Source organism: Salmo salar, chromosome 06 (assembly GCF_965601325.2).
Source record: "Salmo salar chromosome 06, fSalSal1, whole genome shotgun sequence".
Lineage (NCBI taxonomy): Eukaryota > Metazoa > Chordata > Actinopteri > Salmoniformes > Salmonidae > Salmo > Salmo salar.
The window spans coordinates 55,837,022-55,860,992 of NC_138296.1; the positions used below are offsets into that span (position 1 = coordinate 55,837,022).

Genomic DNA, 23,971 nt, shown 5'->3' on the forward strand with positions numbered 1-23,971 from the left:
CAAAGAACTTCCTTCTGAAACTCGTCAGTCTATTCTTGTTCGGAGAAATTAAGGCTATTCCATGCGAAATTGCCAAGAAACTGAAGATCTCGTACAACGCTGTGTACTACTCCCTTCACAGAACAGCGCAAACTGGCTCTAACCAGAATAGAAAGAGGAGTGGGAGGCCACGGTGCACAACTGAGCAAGAGGACAAGTACATTAGAGTGTCTAGTTTGAGAAACAGACACCTCACAAGTCCTCAACTGGCAGCTTCATTAAATAGTCCCGGCAAAACACCAGTCTTAACGTCAACAGTGAAGAGGTGACTCCGGGATGCTGGCCTTTTAAGCAGAGTTCCTCTGTCCAGTGTCTGTGTTCTTTTGCCCATCTTAATCTTTTATTTTCATTGGCCAGTCTGAGATATGGCTTTTTCTTTGCAGCTCTGCCTAGAAGGACAGCATCCCGGAGTCGCCACTTCAATGTTGACGTTGAGACGGGTGTTTTGCGGGTACTATTTAATGAAGCTGCCAGTTGAGGACTTGTGGGGCATTTGTTTCTCAAACTAGACACTCTAATGTACTTGTCCTCTTGCTTAGTTACTCAGCTAGTCTAAAGAAGGACAGTTTTATTGCTTCTTTAATCAGGACAACAGTTTTTAGCTGTGCTAACGTAATTGCAAAAGGGTTTTCTAATGATCAATTAGCCTTTTAAAATTATCAACTTGGATTAGCTAACACAACGTGCCATTGGAACACAGGAGTGATGGTTGCTGATAATGGGCCTCTGTATGCCAATGTAGATATTCCATTAAAAATCTGCCGTTTCCAGCTACAATAGTCATTTACAACATCAACAATGTCTCCACTGTATTTCTGATCAATTTCATGTTATTTTAATGGGCAAAAAAATTGCTTTTCTTTCAAAAATAAGGACATTTCTAAGTGAACCCAAACGTTTGAACGGTCGTGTATACAGTACCAGTCAAAAGTTTGGACACCTACTCATTCAAGGGTTTTTATTTATTTTTACTATTTTCTACATTGTAGAATAATAGTGAAGACATCAAAACTATTAAATAACACATATGGAATCATGTTGTAAACAAAAAAGTGTTAAACAAATCAAATATGTTTTAAATTCTTCAAAGTACCCACCCTTTGCCTTGATGACAGCTTTGCTGTTCTTGAGATTCTCTCAACCAGCTTCGCCTGGAATGCTTTCCCAACAGTCTTGAAGGAGTTCCCACATATGCTGAGCACTTGTTGGCTGATTTTCTTTCATTCTGCGATCCAACTCATCCCAGACCTTCTCAATTGGGTTTCAGGTCAGGTGATTGTGGAGGCCAGGTCATCTGATGCAGCACCATCACTCTCCTTCTTGGTCAAATAGCCTTTACACTGACTGGAGGTGTGTTTTGAGTCATTGTCCTGTTGAAAAGAAAATTAGCCATGCTGGTTAAGTGTGCCTTGAATTCTAAATAAATCACAGACTCACCAGCAAAGCACCCCCACAGCATCACACCTCCATGCTTCACGGTGGGAACCACACATGCAGAGATCATCAGTTCACCTACTGTGAGTATCACAAAGACACCAAAAATCTCAAATTTGGACTCAGCAGACCAAAGGACAGATTTCCACCGGTCTAATGTCCAGTGCTCGTGTTTCTTGCCCCAAGCAAGTTTCTTCTTATTAGTGTCCTTTAGTAGTGGTTTCTTTGCAGTAATTTGACCATGAAGGCCTAATTCACACCGTCTCATCTGAACAGTTGATGTTGAAATGTGTCTGTTTACTTGAACTCTGTGAAGCATTTATTTGGGCTGCAATTTCTGAGGCTGGTACATCTAATAAACTTATCCTTTGCAGCAGAGGTAACTTTGGGTCTTCCTTTCCTGTGGCTGTCCTCATGAGAGCCAGTTTCATCATAGCGCTTGATGGTTTTTGCGACTGCACTTGAAGAAACTTTGAAAGTTCTTGAAATGTTAAATATTGTCTGACCTTCATGTCTTAAAGTAATTATGGAATGTCGTTTCTCTTTGCTTATTTGAGCTGTTCTTGCCATAATATGGACTTGGTCTTTTACCAAATAGGGCTAGCTTCTGTATACCAACCCTATCTTGTCACAACACAACTGATTGGCTCAAACACATTAAGACGGAAAGAAATTCCACAAATGAACTTGTAACAAGGCAAACCTGTTAATTGAAATGCATTCCAGGTGGGTACCTCATGAAGCTGGTTGAGAGAATGCCAAGAATGTGCAAAGCTGTCATCAAGGCAAGGGGTGGCTACTTTGAAGATTCTCAAATATATCTCAAATATATATAAAATCTCAAATATAAAATATATTTAGATTTGTTTAACACTTTTTTGGTTACCACAGTTTTGATGTCTTCACTATTATTCTACAATATAGAAAATAGTAAAAATTAAGAAAACCCCTTGATTGAGTAGGTGTCTAAACCTTTGACCGGTACTGTATATTGAAAATAAAACATATTTGCATTTTATTTAAAAACCTGAAATAAATATATTTATAACCTGAAAAAGCAAAAAATGACAGAGGAAAATTGTTATTGCAAAGTTATGTGGTAGTTTTTTGTGCTTTTACTTCATTATGCATAGATAGATTTTTATATCTTCACCTGCCATTTGATATTTATTTTACCTTTTTTTAACTAGGCAAGTCAGTTAAGAAAAAAAATCTTATTTTCAATGACGGCCTAGGAACAGCGGGTTAACTGCCTTGTTCAGGGGCAGAAGGACAGATTTGTACATTATCAGCTTGGGGATTAGAACTTGCAGCCTTTTGATAACTAGTCCAACACTCTAACCACTAGGCTACGCTGTCGCCCTGATGTGAAAAGAGACAAGCGTAAAACCCTTTAAAAGAGGTTTTAACATATTCATACTTGTGCTGGCCCTGAAAGACAAAACATGGCAAGCTGATCAAACCAACTGAACAAAAAAATTAGGTGCACACTAAGCTGCCAATCACAATTATAAATGTTCCCTTAAGCCACGCCTCCAATTGGCTGACCCACAGCAGATCTTTAAAATGTAAATTTGCAAGAGAGAAAGGAGAAGGAGTCTCACCATCAATGAAGCGTTCACATGTACAAGGACATTTTATTTGATTAGATTTTAATACTATTAACTTTAAATGTTTTCCACCTGGCAGAACTGCCAGCAGGAGTTTTCTTCCAGCTAGCACCAAAATGTTAATTGAAGCTAGCATTTTCTTTAGTTCTTTCTACATGTTATCTTGCCACCAATGTGCAATGTGACTTATACCTGCATTTTCTGTTTGTCTGTTGCCAATTTGTCTTATCCCGTCAAGTCCTACCAGCGTTTTCCTGTGTTTCCTGTGCTCTAGTTTATGTTTTTCTTAGTTTTCCCAGTTCTGACCTTTCTGCCTGCCCTGACCCTGATCCTGCCGTCCTGTACCTGCCTGACTCTGACTGGATTATGACTCTTTGCCTGCCTTGACTTACCTTTTGCCTGCCCCTTGTACTATAATAAACACTGAGACTCGTACTATCCACCTCCTGTGTCTGCATCTGGTTCTTAGCCTTAGCCTTGATAGTATAGGTAGTCCTTATAGGTCAGTTTGGGATTCAACGTTCACCTGACAAAATTTTAACAAACAGGATGTGTTTCATCAGGCTAAGTGTCTTTACCTAGACCTGTAACATGCCTGTGTTTCATTGTCAAAACAGACCCACAACTGAGTTTAATGCCAATATAATATGTTTATTTCCAGTCAAGTAAAACAATTTAAGACATAAAAAAAAAACTCAAGATTCACAGAATTTTTTAAGGCAGTATGCTTAAATTGGGGCTATAATAATGAGTGATATGTACACAAAGTAATGTTTCTGTAATGATAAAAGCAATCATTGCTTGGATACTCAATTTACACATGTGAGGGGACAGGGGTGAGAATACACACCCCTTTAGCCACTAAGGGTGGATAAAAGGCAAAGAACAGAAGAACAGAGCACCGTGGCATTTGAGGTATGTGAACGTCAATCATATTCTGTAATTTCCTAATTCACTCACTGGAGGGCATTGTATGCCTAACTTTAGTTCCAACCTCTTTTTTAGCGTCACTTTAGGGATCAGTCTTGTTCTTGAAGGCTTTAGAGATCTCTAGAACTGACTCCCAATACTGGACGTCAACCAGTCTAATGCTAAATTACAAATCGCCCCTAGCCAATACACCCTAGATACTCCTGTAGATTTAAGAGAATTGGATAGGCGGAAGCACTATTGTAAACTTTTTATTTTAGCTTCAGATTAGCTGAGTGGAAATGTTGCCAAATATCCATCTATAAAATTATCCTAGAAGTGGCTAAGGATTAGGGGCGAGGTGTAGATTTGAAATTAATCTTCCTCTCCTAGGCTATTAGGGGAAAGGGGATGGATACCTAGTCAGTTGCACCCCTGAATGCATTCAACCAGAATGTGTCTTCCGCATTTAACCCAACCCCTCAGAGGGTAAAAGTAAAAGTCTTAAACCTTTGAAGGAATCAAAAAGGAAATGTGGGTCATCACCAGTAAAATAATTATTTGAGATAAACACCTTGAGCGACTGCGGCCTGAAACTCAGATCTTAAAGCAGTGGTTTTGGTTCATATAAGGCTGTTATTTTAAAATACAATCACTTTTTGGGCTTTGTTGTGGTAAATTTGCTGTGTATAAATTATTATAATTATGTTCCGGCCCCAAGACCATCCACTCCAACAAAAATCTTCCAGCGGTTGAATCGAGTTTTCTACCCCTGCTCTAGTGCGTGTCAGTCAAGTGTCTGGTTTGGCAGCTGCCAGAGATGTTGGGAGTCAACTCTACCACACATGAGAGAGTGTGAAACATTCTCACATTTTCAATGCAGCCTATTAAACAAGTAAATAATGAGATGGTGTCTCAGCCCCCAACAGAAACTTCATCTAAACACAGCCACTTTAGAGAGACCGTATTCTTTTACATTCACTGAGACAGGTTCTGTTCAAATGTCAAAACCAGCATACCACTTAGTTTGAAGCAATTTATTGGAATGTATGCGTTTGAGAAGTGGAGACGTCATAAACATCAAAATGAAAACATTAGCGGTGACACCTCATCAGTTTTGGAGGCAGCATTACATTTGCTCACAAAAAGCAGTGTAGAAGCTAACAAACTGAAAATAAATGAATTGTTTCGCCCTACAGTTAGCCAAGTTGGCAAGCTAGCTAAAGCTAATTACAGTTTGTTAGCAACCGCTCCTATACTCTTTTACTAGCTAACGTAATGCTTTTGTGTCACAAATATCCCTCCAAAAATGACAGTGTCTCCATTTGTGTTTACATTTGACTATTGTGACGCGCATCCATGCGAATCCACTTTGTATGCGTATTCAGCAAATATTTAAAGTAGTAAGTTAGTATGTGTATTGGAACAGAGCCAATGAGAGGTGTTCTCAGTAGAGTCTTCAAAAAATTCCCTACCTGACAGTTAAATACTGACCAGGATAGAAAGAGTAGACAATAAGCAATAAGTACTTACAATGATTCGAAGAACATATACAGCTGAAGTCGGAAGTTTACATACACTTAGGTTGGAGTCATTAAAACTCGTTTTTCAACCACTCCACAAATTTCTTGTTAACAAACTATAGTTTTAGCAAGTCGGTTAGGACATCTACTTTGTGCATGACACAAGGCATTTTCCCAACAATTGTTTACAGACAGATTATTTCACTTATAATTCACTGTATCACAATTCCAGTGGGTCAGAAGTTTACATACACAAGTTGACTGTGCCATTAAGCAGCTTGGAAAATTCCAGAAAATGATGTCATGGCTTTAGAAGCTTCTGATAGGCTAATTGACATCATTTGAGTCAATTGGAGGTGTACCTGTGGATGAATTTCAAGGCCTACCTTCAAACTCTATGCCTCTTTGCTTGACATCATGGGAAAATCAAAAGAAATCAGCCAAGACCTCAGGAAAAAAAATTGTAGACCTCCACAAGTTTGGTTCATCCTTGGGACTATTTTCCAAATGCCTGAAGGTACCACGTTCGTCTGTACAAACAATAGTACGCAAGTATAAACTCCATGGGACCACGCAGCCATCATAACGCTCAGGAAGGAGACGCGTTCTGTCTCCTAGAGATGAACGTACTTTGGTGCGAAAAGTGCAAATCATTCCCAGAACAACAGCACCTTGTGAAGATGCTGGAGGAAACAGGTACAAAAGTATCTATATCCACAGTAAAACAAGTCCTATATCGACATAACCTCAAAGGCCACTCAGCAAGGAAGGAGCCCCTGCTCCAAAACCGCCATAAAAAAAACAGACTACGGTTTGCAACTGCACATGGGGACAAAGATCGTACTTTTTTGAGAAATGTCCTCTGGTCTGATGAAACAAAAATAGAACTGTTTGGCCATAATGACCATCGCTATGTTTGGAGGAAAAAGGGGGAGGCTTGCAAGCCAAAGAACACCATCCCAACTGTGAAACACAGGGGTGGCAGCATCATGTTGTGGGGGTGCTTTGCTGCAGGAGGGACTGGTGCACTTCACAAAATAGATGGCATCATGAGGCAGGAAAATTATGTGGATATATTGAAGCAACATCTCAAGACATCAGTCAGGAAGTTAAAGCTTGGTTGCAAATGGGTCTTCCAAATGGACAATGACCCCAAGCATACTTACAAAGTTGTGGCAAAATGGCTTAACGACAACAATGGAGTGGCCATCACCAAAGCTCTGATCTCAATCCTATAGACAATTTGTGGGCAGAACTGAAAAAGTGTGTGCGAGCAAGGAGGCCTACAAACCTGACTCAGGTACACCAGTTCTGTCAGGAGAAATGGGCCAAAATTCACCCAAATTATTGTGGGAAGCTTGTGGAAGGCTACCCGAAACGTTTGACCGAAGTTAAACCATTTAAAGGCAATGCTACCAAATACTAATTGAGTGTATGTAAACTTCTGACCCACTGGGAATGTGATGAAAGAAATAAAAGATAAAATAAATCAATCATTCTCTCTACTATTATTCTGACATTTCACATTCTTAAAATAAAGTGGTGATCCTAACTGACCTAAGACAGGGAATTCTTACTAGGTTTAAATGTCAAGAATTGTGAAAAACTGAGTTTAAATGTATTTGGCTAAGGTGTATGTAAACTTCCGACTTCAACTGTAAAGCTAATAATTAATAATAATAATTTTATCCGTAATGGTGGTACTTTTTGTTTATGCCGGTGTAAACTAGTCGCTAATGTACTGAAAACTGCAAAGAAGACTATGAGGTGAGCTTGTACTGGAATACTGCAGTCCCCCCCCCCAAATGTAATGTTTTTAATCTCAAGAGTTTTTCAGTCAAATTTTTTTTTTAAGGATCTCAACATATGCAAGGTCACTATTAGTACTTAAATCTACTAATTTCTTAAGAATTATTAATGCCACTCATAACTACTTAGTGTAGTTCACAAAAACAAGAACAAATTGTCTCGAGACAACACAACTTGTCATTTTCGAAGGTTGTCAAAATGGCTGATATTTAGGTCACTTACTGAGTAGACCAAAGAGAGAAAAAATGTTATTTGGTAATACGATGGGAATACACAGACAAAACATAGATAGGCACTATCTTCTTGTGCATTTACAGTATAATCCAATGTGTGTCCACCTCATGCCTGTCAAGTGGTTACAATGAGAAATGAGGTTAGGAGAAAAAATATGTACAAACACATGACCAACGACCTGCCTATATACTGTAGCTAGCCCAAAAATGAGGTAAACTCACTGGTTGTTGTCTGCAGCTAAGTGTGTAGGCCTACATATGCTGGAAAAGCACACACACACACACACACACACACACACACACACACACACACACACACACACACACACACACACACACACACACACACACACACACACACACACACACACACACACACACACACACACACTTAGCTGGCAGACAGAGTTCACTCTAGATGTGGAGATTAACACTCCCATTTCAAAACCGAAGTAAAACAACAAAAAAACAGGCTTTGATTGGAAAAGAGGAGTTGGAGTCACAACTGATCTGCCATTTCAGCGATGTGATTGATTGAAACTGCATTGCGACTACTGTGCCAACACCGGACGCTTGTAACAAACAACTGTGCAGAGGTGGTGGGGGGGCCGGGGCTGGGGGCGGGAAAAAACAGAGGAAATGAGGTAGGCTTTTGCTGTAAAAAAAAAAAAGTCCTACAGTTAATCATACAAGATCAATCAAAATTAAACATAAGAAGAAGAAAATGCACAACTATGTATAACTCGAGAGGTAGTTAGTTACTAATATCAGTACATGAAGATGTACAGAACCTTTAAACATTACTGTTCAGAGTTCAACGAGCAGTCAGTGAATGATTCCCAAAATAATAAAATATACATTTTTTGGTTAATTCCCTGAGAAATGTTTATCATCCTGAGAGGAATTGTGAATAAAAAAATATATACATAGTACAAAAATGGGCTGTGCTCGTTGTGTGGTTTGGTCATTCTCTTTTTTTCTCTCTCTGTTGTTGTCCGCTTATTGGATTCAATTCGATGCACATCACACATTCAAAAAGCTATAGATAAACAACCACAGTGTAGAACTTTCAGCAATAATCGCTTGAAATTCCAAAGGAGCAGGAACAACAAAGCAACAAGTCCTACTTTTAAAATGCCTTCAAATGAAGCCAAACTCTTTTATAGAAATGTGTACCAAAAACTGTTGGTTGTCTACGTAATTTGTTTTAGAGCTTTAGAAAACACAAGCTAGTTTGATATCATACAAAGAATTTGATTTGTCAGAACATTAAGAAGATACGATTCCAAAGTGACCCACATTAACTTTTGTGAGGAGAGCCACTTCAGAGTTCTTTTCACATTCAATATGGTCAGAGAAGAGTTGTCATGTTTCATTAGTATAAGCGCTACTAGAAACTTGCAGAGGATTCAAGTCATACGAAAAGCAGCACTTTTTTCTCCCTACCTTTTTTTCCCCGCTCTTAATAAATCTCTGGACTATTTGAAAAACGAGCAGCAGTGTTTTGGGATCCCGTTTTGAGTTGGAAACAGGTGGTACCACAGGCATAGATGGGAGAGGGACAGGTGTGTGTATATAGGGTTAGAAAGGTATGACATCAGACAGATGTAGTAGCGTGTTTGATTTGACTAATACTAGGCCTATGACTAGGGGTCCGAGTTTTTCCTATTTAGGTAAGGCATTTAATCGGAAAGGAGGAGAGGGGACAGATAGAACGATAGAGAGAGGTATAGTGATGCGAGAGTGATCAGATATTTTGATAATGCGGAGGGAGGATAAAAGTGAGATGGACTGATAGAAATAAAGAGAGACATAAATATAGAATATTACTTCATATTATAAACGGGGAGGGCATTGATTGAAAGGGTAAAATGAGTGATATCACACAGGTCAAAGGGAGACAGGTGTGATGGTGCTTGACAATAAAGAATCCTACACACAATACAGGGCTTTATTAAACTATGCCAGAAATAATTTATTCTATACTTAAATGTAATAATTATTTTAGAATATGCTATTCTTTCATACATATATTAATGACTTATATTGTGACTTCATAAACTGCGACACTATCTTCAACTAATTAGTCAACAACCCAAATGTAGATAGTAGAAGTCCAATTAAATAATGGTATTTTTTCAATGTTTTGGAATTTAAACCAAGAGGTGAATAAAATGGTTTTTTATCTAAGAAGTGTTGTGAGACTGAGTCAAGACCGAGACTGGGAGGGGGGCGAGTCCGAGTCAAGACCGAGACCAGAACAATGCGAGTCCAATTCAAGACCATGATTGAAATTGTGTCAGTTCGCCGCCATAAAAGAGCTAAAAATGTACAGTATTTCTGTAATTGTAATACATTAGCAAACGTTTAAAAAAAAAAAAACTTTTCGCTTTGTAATTAAGGGGTATTGTATGTAGATTGATGAGGAAAAACATTTATTTAATCCATTTTAGAATAAGGCTGTAACGTAACAAAATGTGGAACAATTCAAGGGGTTTGAATACTTTCCAAATGCATTGTAGTAAAGGACAGCATTGTTATGAGTAAGTATGTTATGAGTAAGTGTTATAAAAGGAGTGTGGATATTTGGCATGGTGAAGCATTGACTGAACGGGGGCTGACAGTCAAGACAGAGTAAAAATGTATCCGAGACAAACCCGAGACACTCAATATGTGGTCTGGAGACCGGACTCGAGTAGCCTAACAACTCACACTAAATTATTCTTCTGCTCTCTCATTCGCTACATACTTTAGTCTGCCATCATTTAAGTATTTTGTGGTGACGAGGGACACGAGGGGCTTTGTACAAAACAAAGTCAACATCGATTGGATCGTCTCTAACCAATCGGAGTATAAAAGCCAATGACACATTTTCAAACCGCCGCTTTACCCATGTTTGTTCTAGCTCTGGCCCAACCCATCGGTTCCTGGACCAATCAGATGGCCTTGAATGTGTTGGCATTCGGTGAAGGGTCTGGGAGGTACTCATATCCAGACTCACTGCGGAGAAGAAACTAACGTCTGTGAGCGTGGCTTAGCGTTTGGCCAGAGCAAGGAGTCTGGGTAGCCAGGCAAGGTCTCGAGTGATAAAACACTTTTTCTAAGGCATGTTTTTCTAGGATTACATGAAACAGAATTGTTAATATAAAGTCGACTAGAGGTTGGCCCCAATCTCAAAGCCTGGATCAAACTTCTCGTCCGTCACTGTTATGTTTTAGGAAAGGAACAACGTCTCGAACACGTTCCTAACAGCCCCACTCACACACAAGCAAGTGAGCACACGTGCCTGGATTCAATACTATTCCCCCACTAGCACTCTGCAGTCAATTGTTAGTACCACTGAACTAGAAAAGCTCATCTTCTGTGGTTCAGGAGTGACAGTTAGGCTTCTTTTCGCAGCAGAAAACTGGTTGCAATGATGTCTTGTGCCAAAATCTCCCCGCTGGGGAAGTACACAGCGAAGGTGACTTCACTGCACCAGGCTATGCCCCACACACACACACACACACCACACACACACACACACACACACACACACACACACACACACACACACACACACACACACACACACACACACACACACACACACACACACACACACACACACACACACTTCAAACTAGGTTTAACAACAATCAACCAGTGGGCAAGCTGGTTGAAATGACGTCATTACAACCATATAATAACAACCATATAACAACCAGTTCCTGGTTCTTATGAAGCCATTGCTGCCCCCCACCCTGGGCAGTTGGTCCAGTTCTGTTTCTGTAAGCAGAGCGTTGCACATGACCACAAGCGTTATTGAATCAGTGTCCTACGCCCCCATCCTCTTCCCAACCTTTCACCCTGGTATCCATGGTGTTCTCGCCAACACTGATCAATAGGTCACACTAAAGCATCATTTGGATTCAGATTTTTTGCGCTTCTATTGTTTTTATAGAGGGCCTATCAGTGTTTTGCAATCCTGGTCCCGGGGAGCCAAAGGGGTACACATTTTAGTTTTTGATGTATCACTAACACACCTGATTGTAAATAATCAAAGGCTTGGCGATAAGTTAAATCAAGTGTGTTACTGCTAGGGCAAAAACTAAAATATGCGCGATTAGGAAACACTGGGCTACATCAAGGCCTTTTTTAAAAGTCTTAATGCCAAAAAAGAGGCATCATGATGTTTAGAATAATAATATAATATGAAACACGTGAACCAAAATCTAAAAGGAAACCGAGTTATATTCATAAACTACCACACAAAGTGTTACGGATGACACCAGTCATCTAACTCAGGTTCACAATCACCCTAACCCCGAACCCTAAACCCAAACCTAAACCCTAACCCCTAACCCTGACCCTTGTTTCTCTTTTAGACCATTTTGTCTCTTGAGCTGCACTGATTGAGAAGTCACACACAGTCATTCACATGAGTCCGTATCCCCAGCGATGGTTGCCATAGCTGCCACCAGATGACAGCCAGTCAGTCAGTCACACATATTCACACAGATCCGTACTCCGGTGATCATTGCCATAGCTTCGCTGGTCCCCAAAAAAATATACCTCCCATTTTTTTCACGAGTGTGAGGTAGATTAGGGGTGGATTTTGGGGGTTCCTTAGGTTAGGGGAGTCAGGGTACACCTCTCCCCATCTCCCCGCCTATTTCCTCCACCTCTGGGGGCCACCACAGTGCGACTGGGGTGGCTCTTCCGGGGAGGTTGAGGGGCCATCGAGGGGGTATGAGCCCGAGCGCTCCTCCTCGTCGGGGGGGTACAGGTCGGCCAGGGTAGAAGAGTGCAGGGGGTCCTGAGAACCAGTGGGGGGCGCCAGCGCCTTTTGGGGACACTGGGCCACCATGTGCATGATGCTCTGGCAGTAGTGGCATTTCTTTGGCTGGGGGGGCAGGCCACACTCCTTGGCATGGTGGTCCAGACCTCCACAGTTATAACAGCTGGAGAGAGGACAGTAGGAGTGGAATGGAGAGAAAGAAGAGGAGGGAGAGAAGAAGGAACAGGTAAAGGACAGAAAACGGCACCAATTTGCTACTTATATTGAAGCAATATTCAATAACTCAAATAAGGATGAATCAACAATTAGATAATGCTTTAATAAAGTAAACAGGTATAAAGCATTACAATGGCGTTATAATGCATCGCAATTATTGTCATAAGCATCTACACCCCATTAACATAGAAATCTCGACCAAACATCATCCATTTTGAGTCAGTTGAAAATGTATCATAGAAAGATGACATATAAGGCCTAATTAGACATTATAAAGGCTCATACAAGCTTATAACATTTACTAATGCATTATACCAGTCGGTTTTATATAAACTGTTACATATAAGGCCTAATTAGACATTATAAAGGCTCATACAAGCTTATAACATTTATTAATGCATTATACCAGTCGGTTTTATATAAACTGTTACATATAAGGCCTAATTAGACATTATAAAGGCTCATACAAGCTTATAACATTTACTAATGCATTATACCAGTCAGTTTGATGTAAACTGTTACATATAAGGCCTAATTAGACATTTTAAAGGCTTATACAAGCTTATAACATTTACTAATGCATTATACCAGTCAGTTTTATGTAAACTGTTACATATAAGGCCTAATTAAAGGCTCATACAAGCTTATAACATTTACTAATGCATTATACCAATCGGTTTTATGTAAACTGTTACATATAAGGCCTAATTAGACATTATAAAGGCTTATACAAGCTTATAACATTTACTAATGCATTATACCAGTCAGTTTTATGTAAACTGTTACTCAAAAGTATAAAATACATTTACTGATATCAACCAAGTGCTATGCCCCTTCCTCCACTAGATGGGAGTATAACAAAGGCCATAAGACCTTTTGAAATGTGAGAAACGATTCCATCACTACCCAGTAGAGTTTCATCTATACAGTATTCACACAAATCACTGGTGAAATCAATCTGGGGGGGGTCCCACTTTAGCGTTCTCCTGGCAACAAACAAATATAGGTTTTATTAAGTCTTCATAAGCACAACATAGATGCTTTACAATCACTTATAAATGAAGTGGTACATAATTTAATCCAAGCAAAACACACCACCCTCAATACATTCCTCAAATAGGGAGCTTTCTCAATTTTGCATGGAACACAGTGCATTAAATTGAAAGATGTAATGGCTTGGATGGCTTGAAAAAACAATGGCTGGCATTCTATAGCATTGATTCTCAGACAGACACAATGGACGGTGAGCACTATAAGACAGGCATGTTGCATTTCTCTTGGTGCATCTCTAAGACCGCTGTTATAAGACAAACACACCGCTCAATAACAAATCAAGGAGCAGATGTAGAAGAAAGCTGCACTTAATGAGGATGTTGAGATGAACTGTTCATCCTCGATGAAAACACATTCCTTCTCTCTCTCTCTCCTACTCACACACACACACACACACACACACACACACACACACACACACACACACACACACACACACACACACACACACTCACTCCATCTCTCTCTCTCAAAATCACTCACACACACACACACACCACACACACACACACACACACACACACACACACACACACACACACACACACACACACACTCCTTGACACGCAATCACAATAAAAACATTGGGCCGAGCAAGGGTGAAGTACATTTCAATTTCAATTGAACTGCCAGAGAAAAACTGAATTGAAAAAGGCAATGCTATAACTGAAAACACCATTGCATATATTTTTTAAATTGTACCTTTATTTAACTAGGCAAGTCAGTTAAGAACAAATTCTTATTTACAATGACTGCCTACCGGGGAACAGGGAGTTAACTGCCTTGTTCAGTGGCAGAACAACAGATTTTTACCTTGTTAGCTCAGGGATTCAATCCAGCAACCTTTCAGTTACTGGCCCAACACTCTAACCACTAGGCTACCTGCTACATATCTCAAACGGAACATCCAATTCAATTACCAAACAGACTTGAACAGGAGTTCAGAAGATTTCGTACCCTCGATATTTCGATGAACTTCATGTGCTCTTACCGAGCTAAGAAATGGTGCAAACACACTTCACTGGGACCTTGTGGGTTACTAAGGAGCTTGTGGTGGTTACCATGGTAATACTTGGAGGCTGGTTGTCGAATGCTGGTAGCATCATGACTGCATTCCACCAAATGGCTCCCTATTCCCTATTAAGTGCACTACTTTTGACCAGAGCCCATAGGTATCTGGTCAAAAGTAGTGCACTAGGGAATAGGATACCATTTGGGATGCTCCCAACATAGCCTAGACTGCCTCATTTGTCCTTGCCTCCTCAGAATAGCGTAGACACATCATCCGCAATATTTTAATATTCCTCCCAGGGATTGCTGCTACAATAAAGCATTTGTTGGGTGTCATATGGCGTATTCTCTTTTTATTCTGTTACAAATTCCTGGTTACACAGCAAATGTTTAATATAACTCTGAAAGTTAACACTGATTAATACTTTAAATGGACACATATAAGTGTTGAGAATAGTCTTGGTTTATATTTCAATGAATATGCTTCAGTGTTGTAGTACTAGAGTCCAGGACTGAGACTTGACTTAACTTGGAATCAACCTCAACCAGTGCGGACTTGGACTCAACCGGTAGTGACTTTATTGTCCAAAAATCTCTCTTTGTTGCATAATTTAACATACTATGTACAACAGCAAATGTTAGAGAGCTGTATTATCTAGTTATCCTTACAATGTGCAACAGAATAACAGAATTTAGATTTAAAAAATTGTTGGATGGCAGGTTTTAGCACTAACAAGGGACTCGTGAATCAACTCACTGATATGCTTTATGTCATAGTCCATTTGACATTTTCTTGAAATTTACAAGGAAAAATGGTACTGGTAAAATTATTATTTTACAATGAATCATTAAAAGATTTTAGAAGCTATAGAAATGCATTTATTAATGGCCCCATAATTGTTTGCCAAATTTCTTCTATTACAGTCACCTTAAAGCAGGAATCTGCTACCCCCTGCCGCCCCACTGCTTGTGTATATGCTCGGTCATTAGTATTACTGACCACCCCAGCACCGTAGTTATTGTTTTGGTTTCACCATGGTCCTGGGGTGGACAGTAATAAAACAATATAGAAAAACAGTATATTTTTTTTGCTGTCCCCACTACAAAAAAAATTTGGTCATTAATTACATGAAATTTGGTCCTTGAAACACTGAATTTAAATACTGTAGGAATCCATTCATTTCTATGGAGGGCTGCTCTTTCTGCGGTGACTTAGCCTCTCAACTAATACATAGTTTGCTCTTGTTTTCCTTAATGGGATGTCGGTGGGCGGAGCTGGGAGGGTCGTCAGCGACATGGGACACACCTGAACCCGGGTGTGTCCGGGATAAATACACCTCTTCCCCATTCATTGAGACTCTCTTCATGTTAGATTTTGGTTGTGGCATTTTTGTGGCTGTTTTCTTTGGCACCTTTCAACACCCCTCATTATCACATTTATACACGCAACCACTCACTTACACTACTGACTACACACACAATTGTTAATTGTATTTATGTTACTTCAGTTAATAAATATATTTTTGTTATTCCTAATCTCCACGTTGTCTCCCTTTTTGTTATGGACTTTGAGCCGGTTCGTGACAATAGCATCAACAATCTAGAAAGAGCAGCCCTCCATAGAAATGAATGGATTCCTACAGTATTTAAATTCAGTGTTTCAAGGACCATTACATCAGGACCATTAAATCCAATGTGACTAACTCTATTGCTAAGAGGTCATTTAGACCTATTCTTAACTCTGGTTTACGGTCTTGATTAAGATGGATTGAGTGGTAAAATATTCCTTAGTTTGAGTGAACATTCAGTTAAGGAAAAACAACAAAAGTACTTCTCAGCATTTCCCAAACCCCTAATATTATACTTTTTTAGGTCTCTTGCCTCAAAATGTACACAATATATAGAAAAGTATGTGGACACCCCTTCAAATGAGTGAATGTGGCTATTTCAGCCACACCCGTTGCTGACAGGTGTATAAAATCGAGCACACAGCCATGCAATCTCAATAGACAAACATTGGCAGTACAATGGCCTTACTGAAGAGCTCAGTGACTTTCAACGTGGCACCATCATAGGATGCCACCTTTCCAACAAGTCAGTTTGTCAAATTTATGCCCTGCTAGGGCATAAACCGTAAGTGCTGTTATTGTGAAATGGAAACATCTAGGAGCAACAACAGCTCAGCAGCGAAGTGGTGGACCATCCAAGCCCACAGAACGGGACCACCGAGTGCTGAAGCGTGTAGTATGTAAAAAATGGTCTATCCTCTGTTGCAACACTCACTACCGAGGTCCAAACTGCCTTTGTAAGGAACGTCAGCACAATAACTGTTCGTCGGGAGCTTCATAAAATGGGTTTCCATTGCCTAGCAGTGTCACGCCCTGACCAGGTGAACTCGGGTATATTGGGTCAGGGTGTGTCATGTTAGGTATTTTTCATTGGTTTGTGTTTGGTTTACGTTTTAGCCTTGTGTATGCTCTAGGTGGGTTATTTCTATGTTGGGTTCTGTCGATTCCCAATCAGAGACAGCTGTCGCTAATTGTCTCTGATTGGGATCACATTTAAGTTGCTGTTTTCCCCACGCTGTTTGTGGGGTGTTGTCTCTTTGTTTGAGCACGTAACGTATCTGCATTTTTCTTGATTTTTGTGTACATGTTTAATTCCAGTGTGTTGAATAAACATGTGTTCGCTCCCAGCTGCGTTTTGGTCCGCTTCCTCGTCACCAGGCGACGAACGTTACAGAACACCCCACCGAACCAGGACCAAGCAGCAGGAGGAAAAGGAGCGCGAGAGATGGGCTCGCGAGGGGAAGGAGTTCTGGACCTGGGAGGAGATAATGTCGGGGAAAGGACCCTGGCGGAAGGATTCCCAGGTCGAGGAGGTAAAGCCAGCCGGTAGACGGAGTCGCAGGCGGCGGTCGAGGAGGCCCGGAAAACACCCCCAAGAAAATTTTGGGGGGGTGCTAATGGGGTGGTCCGGAAGGGCAGAGGAAGAGCCCAGACCACTGCTCTCGTGGGGGATGACGGCGGAGGAAGAGACGAAGATGATGAGGCAGTTGATTGAGGACCTGCAGAGGGAAGATCTGGAGGAGGAACCATGGTAAGCGGAGTTGCGCGCTGTGTCGCCAGTGCGCCCGCACAGCCCGGTGCGTCCGGTGGACATGCCCAGCACATGCCGTGCTAGGATGGGCATCCAGCCAGGACGAGTGGCTAAACCGGCTCCACGCTTCAGGTCACCAGTACGTGTTCACAGTCCTGTCTGGCCCGTCCCTGCTCCCCGCACCAGGCTAGTGGTGCGTGTCCACAGTCCTGCCCGGCCGTCCCTGCTCCCCGCACCAAGCCATGGTATGCGGAGTTGCACGCTGTGTCGCCAGTGCGCCCGCACAGCCCGGTGCGTCCGGTGGACATGCCCAGCACATGCCGTGCTAGGATGGGCATCCAGCCAGGACGAGTGGCTAAACCGGCTCCACGCTTCAGGTCACCAGTACGTGTTCACAGTCCTGTCTGGCCCGTCCCTGCTCCCCGCACCAGGTTAGTGGTGCGTGTCCCCAGTCCTGTCCGGCCCGTTCCTGCTCCCCGCACCAGGTTAGTGGTGCGTGTCCCCAGTCCTGTCCGGCCCGTCCCTGCTCCCCGCACCAGGTTAGTGGTGCGTGTCCCCAGTCCTGTCCGGCCCGTCCCTGTTCCCCGCACCAGGTTGGTGGTGCGTGTCCCCAGTCCGGCCCGGCCCGTTCCTGCTCCCCGCACCAAGTCAGTGGTGCGTGTCCCCAGTCCTGTCCGGCCCGTCCCTGCTCCCCGCACCAGGTTAGTGGTGCGTGTCCCCAGTCCTGTCCGGCCCGTCCCTGTTCCCCGCACCAGGTTGGTGGTGCGTGTCCCCAGTCCGGCCCGGCCCGTTCCTGCTCCCCGCACCAAGTCAGTGGTGCATGTCCCCAGTCCTGTCCGGCCCGTCCCTGCTCCCCGCACCAAGTCAGTGGTGCGTGTCCCCAGTCCTGTCCGGCCCGTCCCTGCTCCCCGCACCAGGTTAGTGGTGCGTGTCCCCAATCCTGTTCCGGTCGACGGCTCCGCTCCGGAGCCTGAGCATGCCGCTCCACAGTGGTCCAGTCCGGGCCAGAGGGGTAGGATTAAGGTGAAGGCGGGGGAGAGAACACGCCCGGGGCCAGAGCCTCCACCGAGGGTGAGGCGCCCACCCGGGTCCCCCCCCCTAATAGACTTAAGTTTGGTGCGCCGGGAGTACGCACCGTTGGGGGGGGGGGGGGGGTTCTGTCACGCCCTGACCAGGTGAACTCGGGTATATTGGGTCAGGGTGTGTCATGTTTTGGTATTTTTCATTGGTTTGTGTTTGGTTTACGTTTTAGCCTTGTGTAGGCTCTAGGTGGGTTATTTCTATGTTGGGTTCTGTCGATTCCCAATCAGAGACAGCTGTCGCTAATTGTCTCTGATTGGGATCACATTTAAGTTGCTGTTTTCCCCACGCTGTTTGTGTGGGGTGTTGTCTCTTTGTTTGAGCACGTAACGTATCTGCATTTTTCTTGATTTTTGTGTACATGTTTAATTCCAGTGTGTTGAATAAACATGTGTTCGCTCCCAGCTGCGTTTTGGTCCGCTTCCTCGTCACCAGGCGACGAACGTTACAAGCAGCCGCATGCACACAAGCCAAAGATCTGCAATCCCAAGCGTGGTGGTGTAAAGCTTGCCACCATTGGACTATGGAGCAGTGGAAACACGTTATCTGGAGTGATGAATCACGCTTCACCATATGGCAGTCCAACGAACAAATCTGGGTTTGGCAGATGCCAGTAGAACGCTACCTGCACCAATGCATAGTGGTGGAGGAGGAAAAATGTTCTGGGGCTGTTTTTCATGGTTTGGGCTAGGCCCCTTAGTTCCAGTAAAGGGAAATCTACAGAATACAATGACATTCTAGCCAATTCTGTGCTTCCAACTTTGTGGCAACAGTTTGGGGAAGGCCCTTTCCTGTTTCAGCATGACACTGCCCCCGTGCACAAAGCGAGGTCCATACAGAAATGGTTTGTCGAGATCGGTTTGGAAGAACTTGACTGGTCTGCACAGAGCCCTGACCTCAACCCCATCGAACACCTTTGGGATGAATTGGAACGCCATGACGAATCGCTCAACATCTGTGCCTGACATCACTAATGCTCTTGTGGCTAAATGGAAGCAAGTCCCGCAGCAATGTTCTAACATCTAGTGGAAAGCCTTCCCAGAAGAGTGGAGGCTGCATTACAACTCCATTATAATGCCCATGATTTTGGAATGAGATGTTCGATGAACAGGTGTCCACATACTTTTGGTCATGTAGTGTATATAATATATAGAATATTGGAATGCAGTATTTCTACACTGTGTTCAAGTATATTTGTAGTTATAGCTCTCGACAGCAGGGAGAAGAAAAGCGTAAAGCCTGTCGCATGCTTCACAGTCGAAACACTTTGTGCACATATTATGACGACATTTCGTGACGTTTTTGTTTGTTTTGGTGTTTTCCAGGTTTTTTTTCGGCTGTTCGTGTACACACAAAAAAATATAGAGGCAAGTCGAAGTTCGGTAGCTGAAGTCTCCGCCCCTTCGTCGGTGATTGGTCAACAGTACTACTCCTAGTGGAAGTGGGAACTATGGACGGCATTCTTCAATGAAGTGTTCGTTGTCATTCAATGGCAGACGACTAATTTTCATGCACTTTATTTCACTTGCGAAATACTGCACCAAACATCTTAGTTAGTTGTAAAATTGCACGACTAAGACCTCTAAAGCAAAAACGTAAACATTTAATACAGATTTCTTAATTTATCTTATCTTGGACTATTTTGAGGAAGTGTTTCTGGCTATGTTGTTGCTACGGTGGCTCAAGAAGGACAAACAACCGTATTATTGCCGCTTTACTTGTTTTTCAAGCTAGGTCTTTGGGGCTGGGGGTCTCAAAGTTTTGGGGCTGGGGACCCCTTTTGTGACAGCAAATTTATCAGGGACCCCCTCATAATCACAACACAACTCGAGTGAGATAAAAAAAAATAATAGCATTCAAGGAGTTTTACCATTACTTCGGCAGTGCATGGCCGAACCAAGTCTCGGGTATTGGGAAGGAACAATTTAAAGGACCGCGTCTTGACATTGGATAGAATTTTGCAGTTTTCAAGCTAATTTCCTGCAATTCTACACATATTGCCATGAGGCAGAGAAAACCTTGCAGTTTTAAAGCTTAAAGTAGCTGTCCAGTGTTTCCAGATTTCTAAGAAATATGACCAATAATTAATTACAAAATTAGTTCAAAAGTTTTCCTTCCGTCCATAGCACGACACCAACACCATCATTAAGTTTGCCGATGACACAACAGTGGTAGGCCTGATCACTGACAATGATGAGACAGCCTAAACAGTGAGGGAAAAAAGTATTTGATCCCCTGATGATTTTGTACGTTTGCCCACTGACAAAGAAATGATCAGTCTATAATTGTAATGGTAGGTTTATTTGAACAGTGAGAGACAGAATAACAAAAAAAAATCCAGAAAAAGACATGTCAAAAATGTTATAAATTGATTTGCATTTTAATGAGGGAAATAAGTATTTGACCCCCTCTGCAAAACATGACTTAGTACTTGGTGGCAAAACCCTTGTTGGCAATCACAGAGGTCAGATGTTTCTTGTAGTTGGCCACCAGGTTTGCACACATCTCAGGAGGGATTTTGTCCCACTCCTCTTTGCAGATCTTCTCCAAGTCATTAAGGTTTTGAGGCTGACGTTTGGCAACTCGAACCTTCAGCTCCCTCCGCAGATTTCCTATGGGATTAAGGTCTGGAGACTGGCTAGGCCACTGCAGGACCTTAATGTGCTTCTTCTTGAGCCACTCCTTTGTTGCCTTGGCCGTGTGTTTTGGGTCATTGTCATGCTGGAATACCCTTCCACAACCCATTTTCAAAGCCCTGGCTGAGGGAAGGAGGTTCTCACCCAAGATTTGACGGTACATGGCCCCGTCCATCATCCCTTTGATGCGATGAAGTTGTCCTGTCCCCTTAGCAGAAAAAACACCCCCAAAGCATAATGTTTCCACCGCCATGTTTGACAGTGGAGATGGTGTTCTTGGGGTCATAGGCAGCATTCCTCCTCCTCCAAACACGGCGAGTTGAGTTGATGCCAAAGAGCTCCATTTCGGTCTCATCTGACCACACCACTTTCACCCAGTTGTCCTCTGAATCATTCAGATGTTCATTGGCAAACTTCAGACGGGCATGTATATGTGCTTTCTTGAGCAGGGGGACCTTGCGGGCGCTGCAGGATTTCAGTCCTTCACGGCGTAGTGTGTTACCAATTGTTTTCTTAGTGACTATGGTCCCAGCTGCCTTGAGATCATTGACAAGATCCTCCCATGTAGTTCTGGGCTGATTCCTCACCGTTCTCAACGTCATTGCAACTCCACGACGTGAGATCTTGCATGGAGGCCCAGGCCGAGGGAGATTGACAGTTCTTTTGTGTTTCTTGCATTTGCGAATAAATCGCACCAACTGTTGTCAGCTTCTCACCAAGCTGCTTGGTGATGGTCTTGTAGCCCATTCCAGCCTTGTGTAGGTCTACAATCTTGTCCCAGACATCCTTGGAGAGCTCTTTGGTCTTGGCCATGGTGGAGAGTTTGGAATCTGATTGATTGATTGCTTCTGTGGACAGGTGTCTTTTATACAGGTAACAAACTGAGATTAGTAGCACTCCCTTTAAGAGTGTGCTCCTAATCTCAGCTCGTTACCTGTATAAAAGACACCTGGGAGCCAGAAATCTTTCTGATTGAGTGTCACGTCCTGACCAGCAGAGGGAGCAATTGTATTAGTTTTGGTCAGGACGTGGCAGATTTCTGTGTGTTAAGTGTTGTGTTGGTGATTAGGACTCCCAATTGAAGGCAGGTGTGTTGAGTTGCCTTTGATTGGGAGTCCTATATAGTAGTGTGTGTTTTTCTTTGGGGTTGTGGGTAGTTGTTTTTGCACTGCGTGTTGTGTGCCTACAAAACTGTTCCTGTCATCGTGAGTAGAGTTTATTGTTTTCCCCTGTGGATGCTTTACTTGTGTTTATTAAAAAACTATGAGTATCCACATTCCCGCTGCGCCTTGGTCCATTTCTGAAGACAGTTGTTACATTGAGAGGGGGTCAAATACTTATTTCCCTCATTAAATTGCAAATCAATTTATAACATTTTTGACATGCGTTTTTCTGGATTTTTTTGTTGTTATTCTGTCTCTCACTGTTCAAATAAACCTACCATTAAAATTACAGACTGATCATTTCTTTGTCAGTGGGCAAACGTACAAAATCAGCAGGGGATCAAATACTTTTTCCCCTCACTGTAGGGAGGAGGTCAGAGACCTGGCCGTGTGATGCCAGGATAACAACCTCTCCCTCAATGTGATCAAGACAATGGATATGATTGTGGACTACAGGAAAAGGAGGACTGTGCACGCCCCCATTCTCATCAACGAGGCTGTAGTGGAGCAGGTTGAGAGCTTCAAGTTCCTTGGTGTCCACATCACCAACAAACTATTATGGTCCAAACACACCAAGACAGTCGTGAAGAGGATACTGAAAAGATTTGGCATGGGTCCTCAGATCCTCAAAAAGTTATACAGCTGCACCATCAAGAGCATCTTGACTGGTTGTGTCACTGCCTGGTATGGCAACTGCTCGGCCTCCAACCACAAGGCACTACAGAGGTTAATGCGTACGGCCAAGTACATCACTGGGGTCAAGCTTCCTGCCATCCAGGACCTCTATTTTTTTGTATTTTTCTTTTCACCTTTATTTAACCAGGTAGGCAAGTTGAGAACAAGTTCCCATTTACAACTGCGACCTGGCCAAGATAAAGCAAAGCAGTTCGACACATACAACAACACAGAGTTACACATGGAGTAAAACAAACATAGTCAATAATACAGTAGAACAATATACCAGGCAGAGTCAGAGGAAGGCCCTAAAAATTGTCAAAGACTCCAGCCACCCTAGTCATAGACTGTTCTCTCTGCACGGCAAGCGGTACTGGAGCTACTCTCTGTTTATTATCTATGCATAGTCACTTTAACTCTTCCTACATGTACATATTACCTCAATTACCTCGACTAACCTGTACCCCCGCACATTGACTCTGTACCGATACCCCGTGTACATAGCCTTGCTACTGTTATTTTACTGCTGCTCTTTAATTATTTGTTATTTTTACTTATCTATCTTTACTTAACACTTAATTGATAAGTAACCATTTCACTGTTGTATTCGGCGCATGTGACAAATACAAATTTGATTTGATTTATATTAAGCATGTTACAAACCAGCTTTTCTGTGTTGGAATGGTGTGGGCATACCACAA

At 42.4% G+C, this 23,971-nt stretch overlaps 1 protein-coding gene across 1 annotated transcript in view; it reads right to left on the reverse strand.

Annotated features, from left to right (window-relative positions):
• Positions 1-11,091: 11,091 nt before the first annotated feature.
• The window catches only part of LOC106607557 (protein lin-28 homolog A), a 45,408-nt gene continuing 32,528 nt past the window's right edge, over positions 11,092-23,971 (reverse strand). The window contains exon 4 of the mRNA XM_014204597.3: positions 11,092-12,500. Within this exon, the coding sequence (XP_014060072.1) occupies positions 12,209-12,500 (292 nt within the window). The 3' untranslated portion in view covers positions 11,092-12,208. The remainder of the gene's footprint in view (positions 12,501-23,971) is intronic.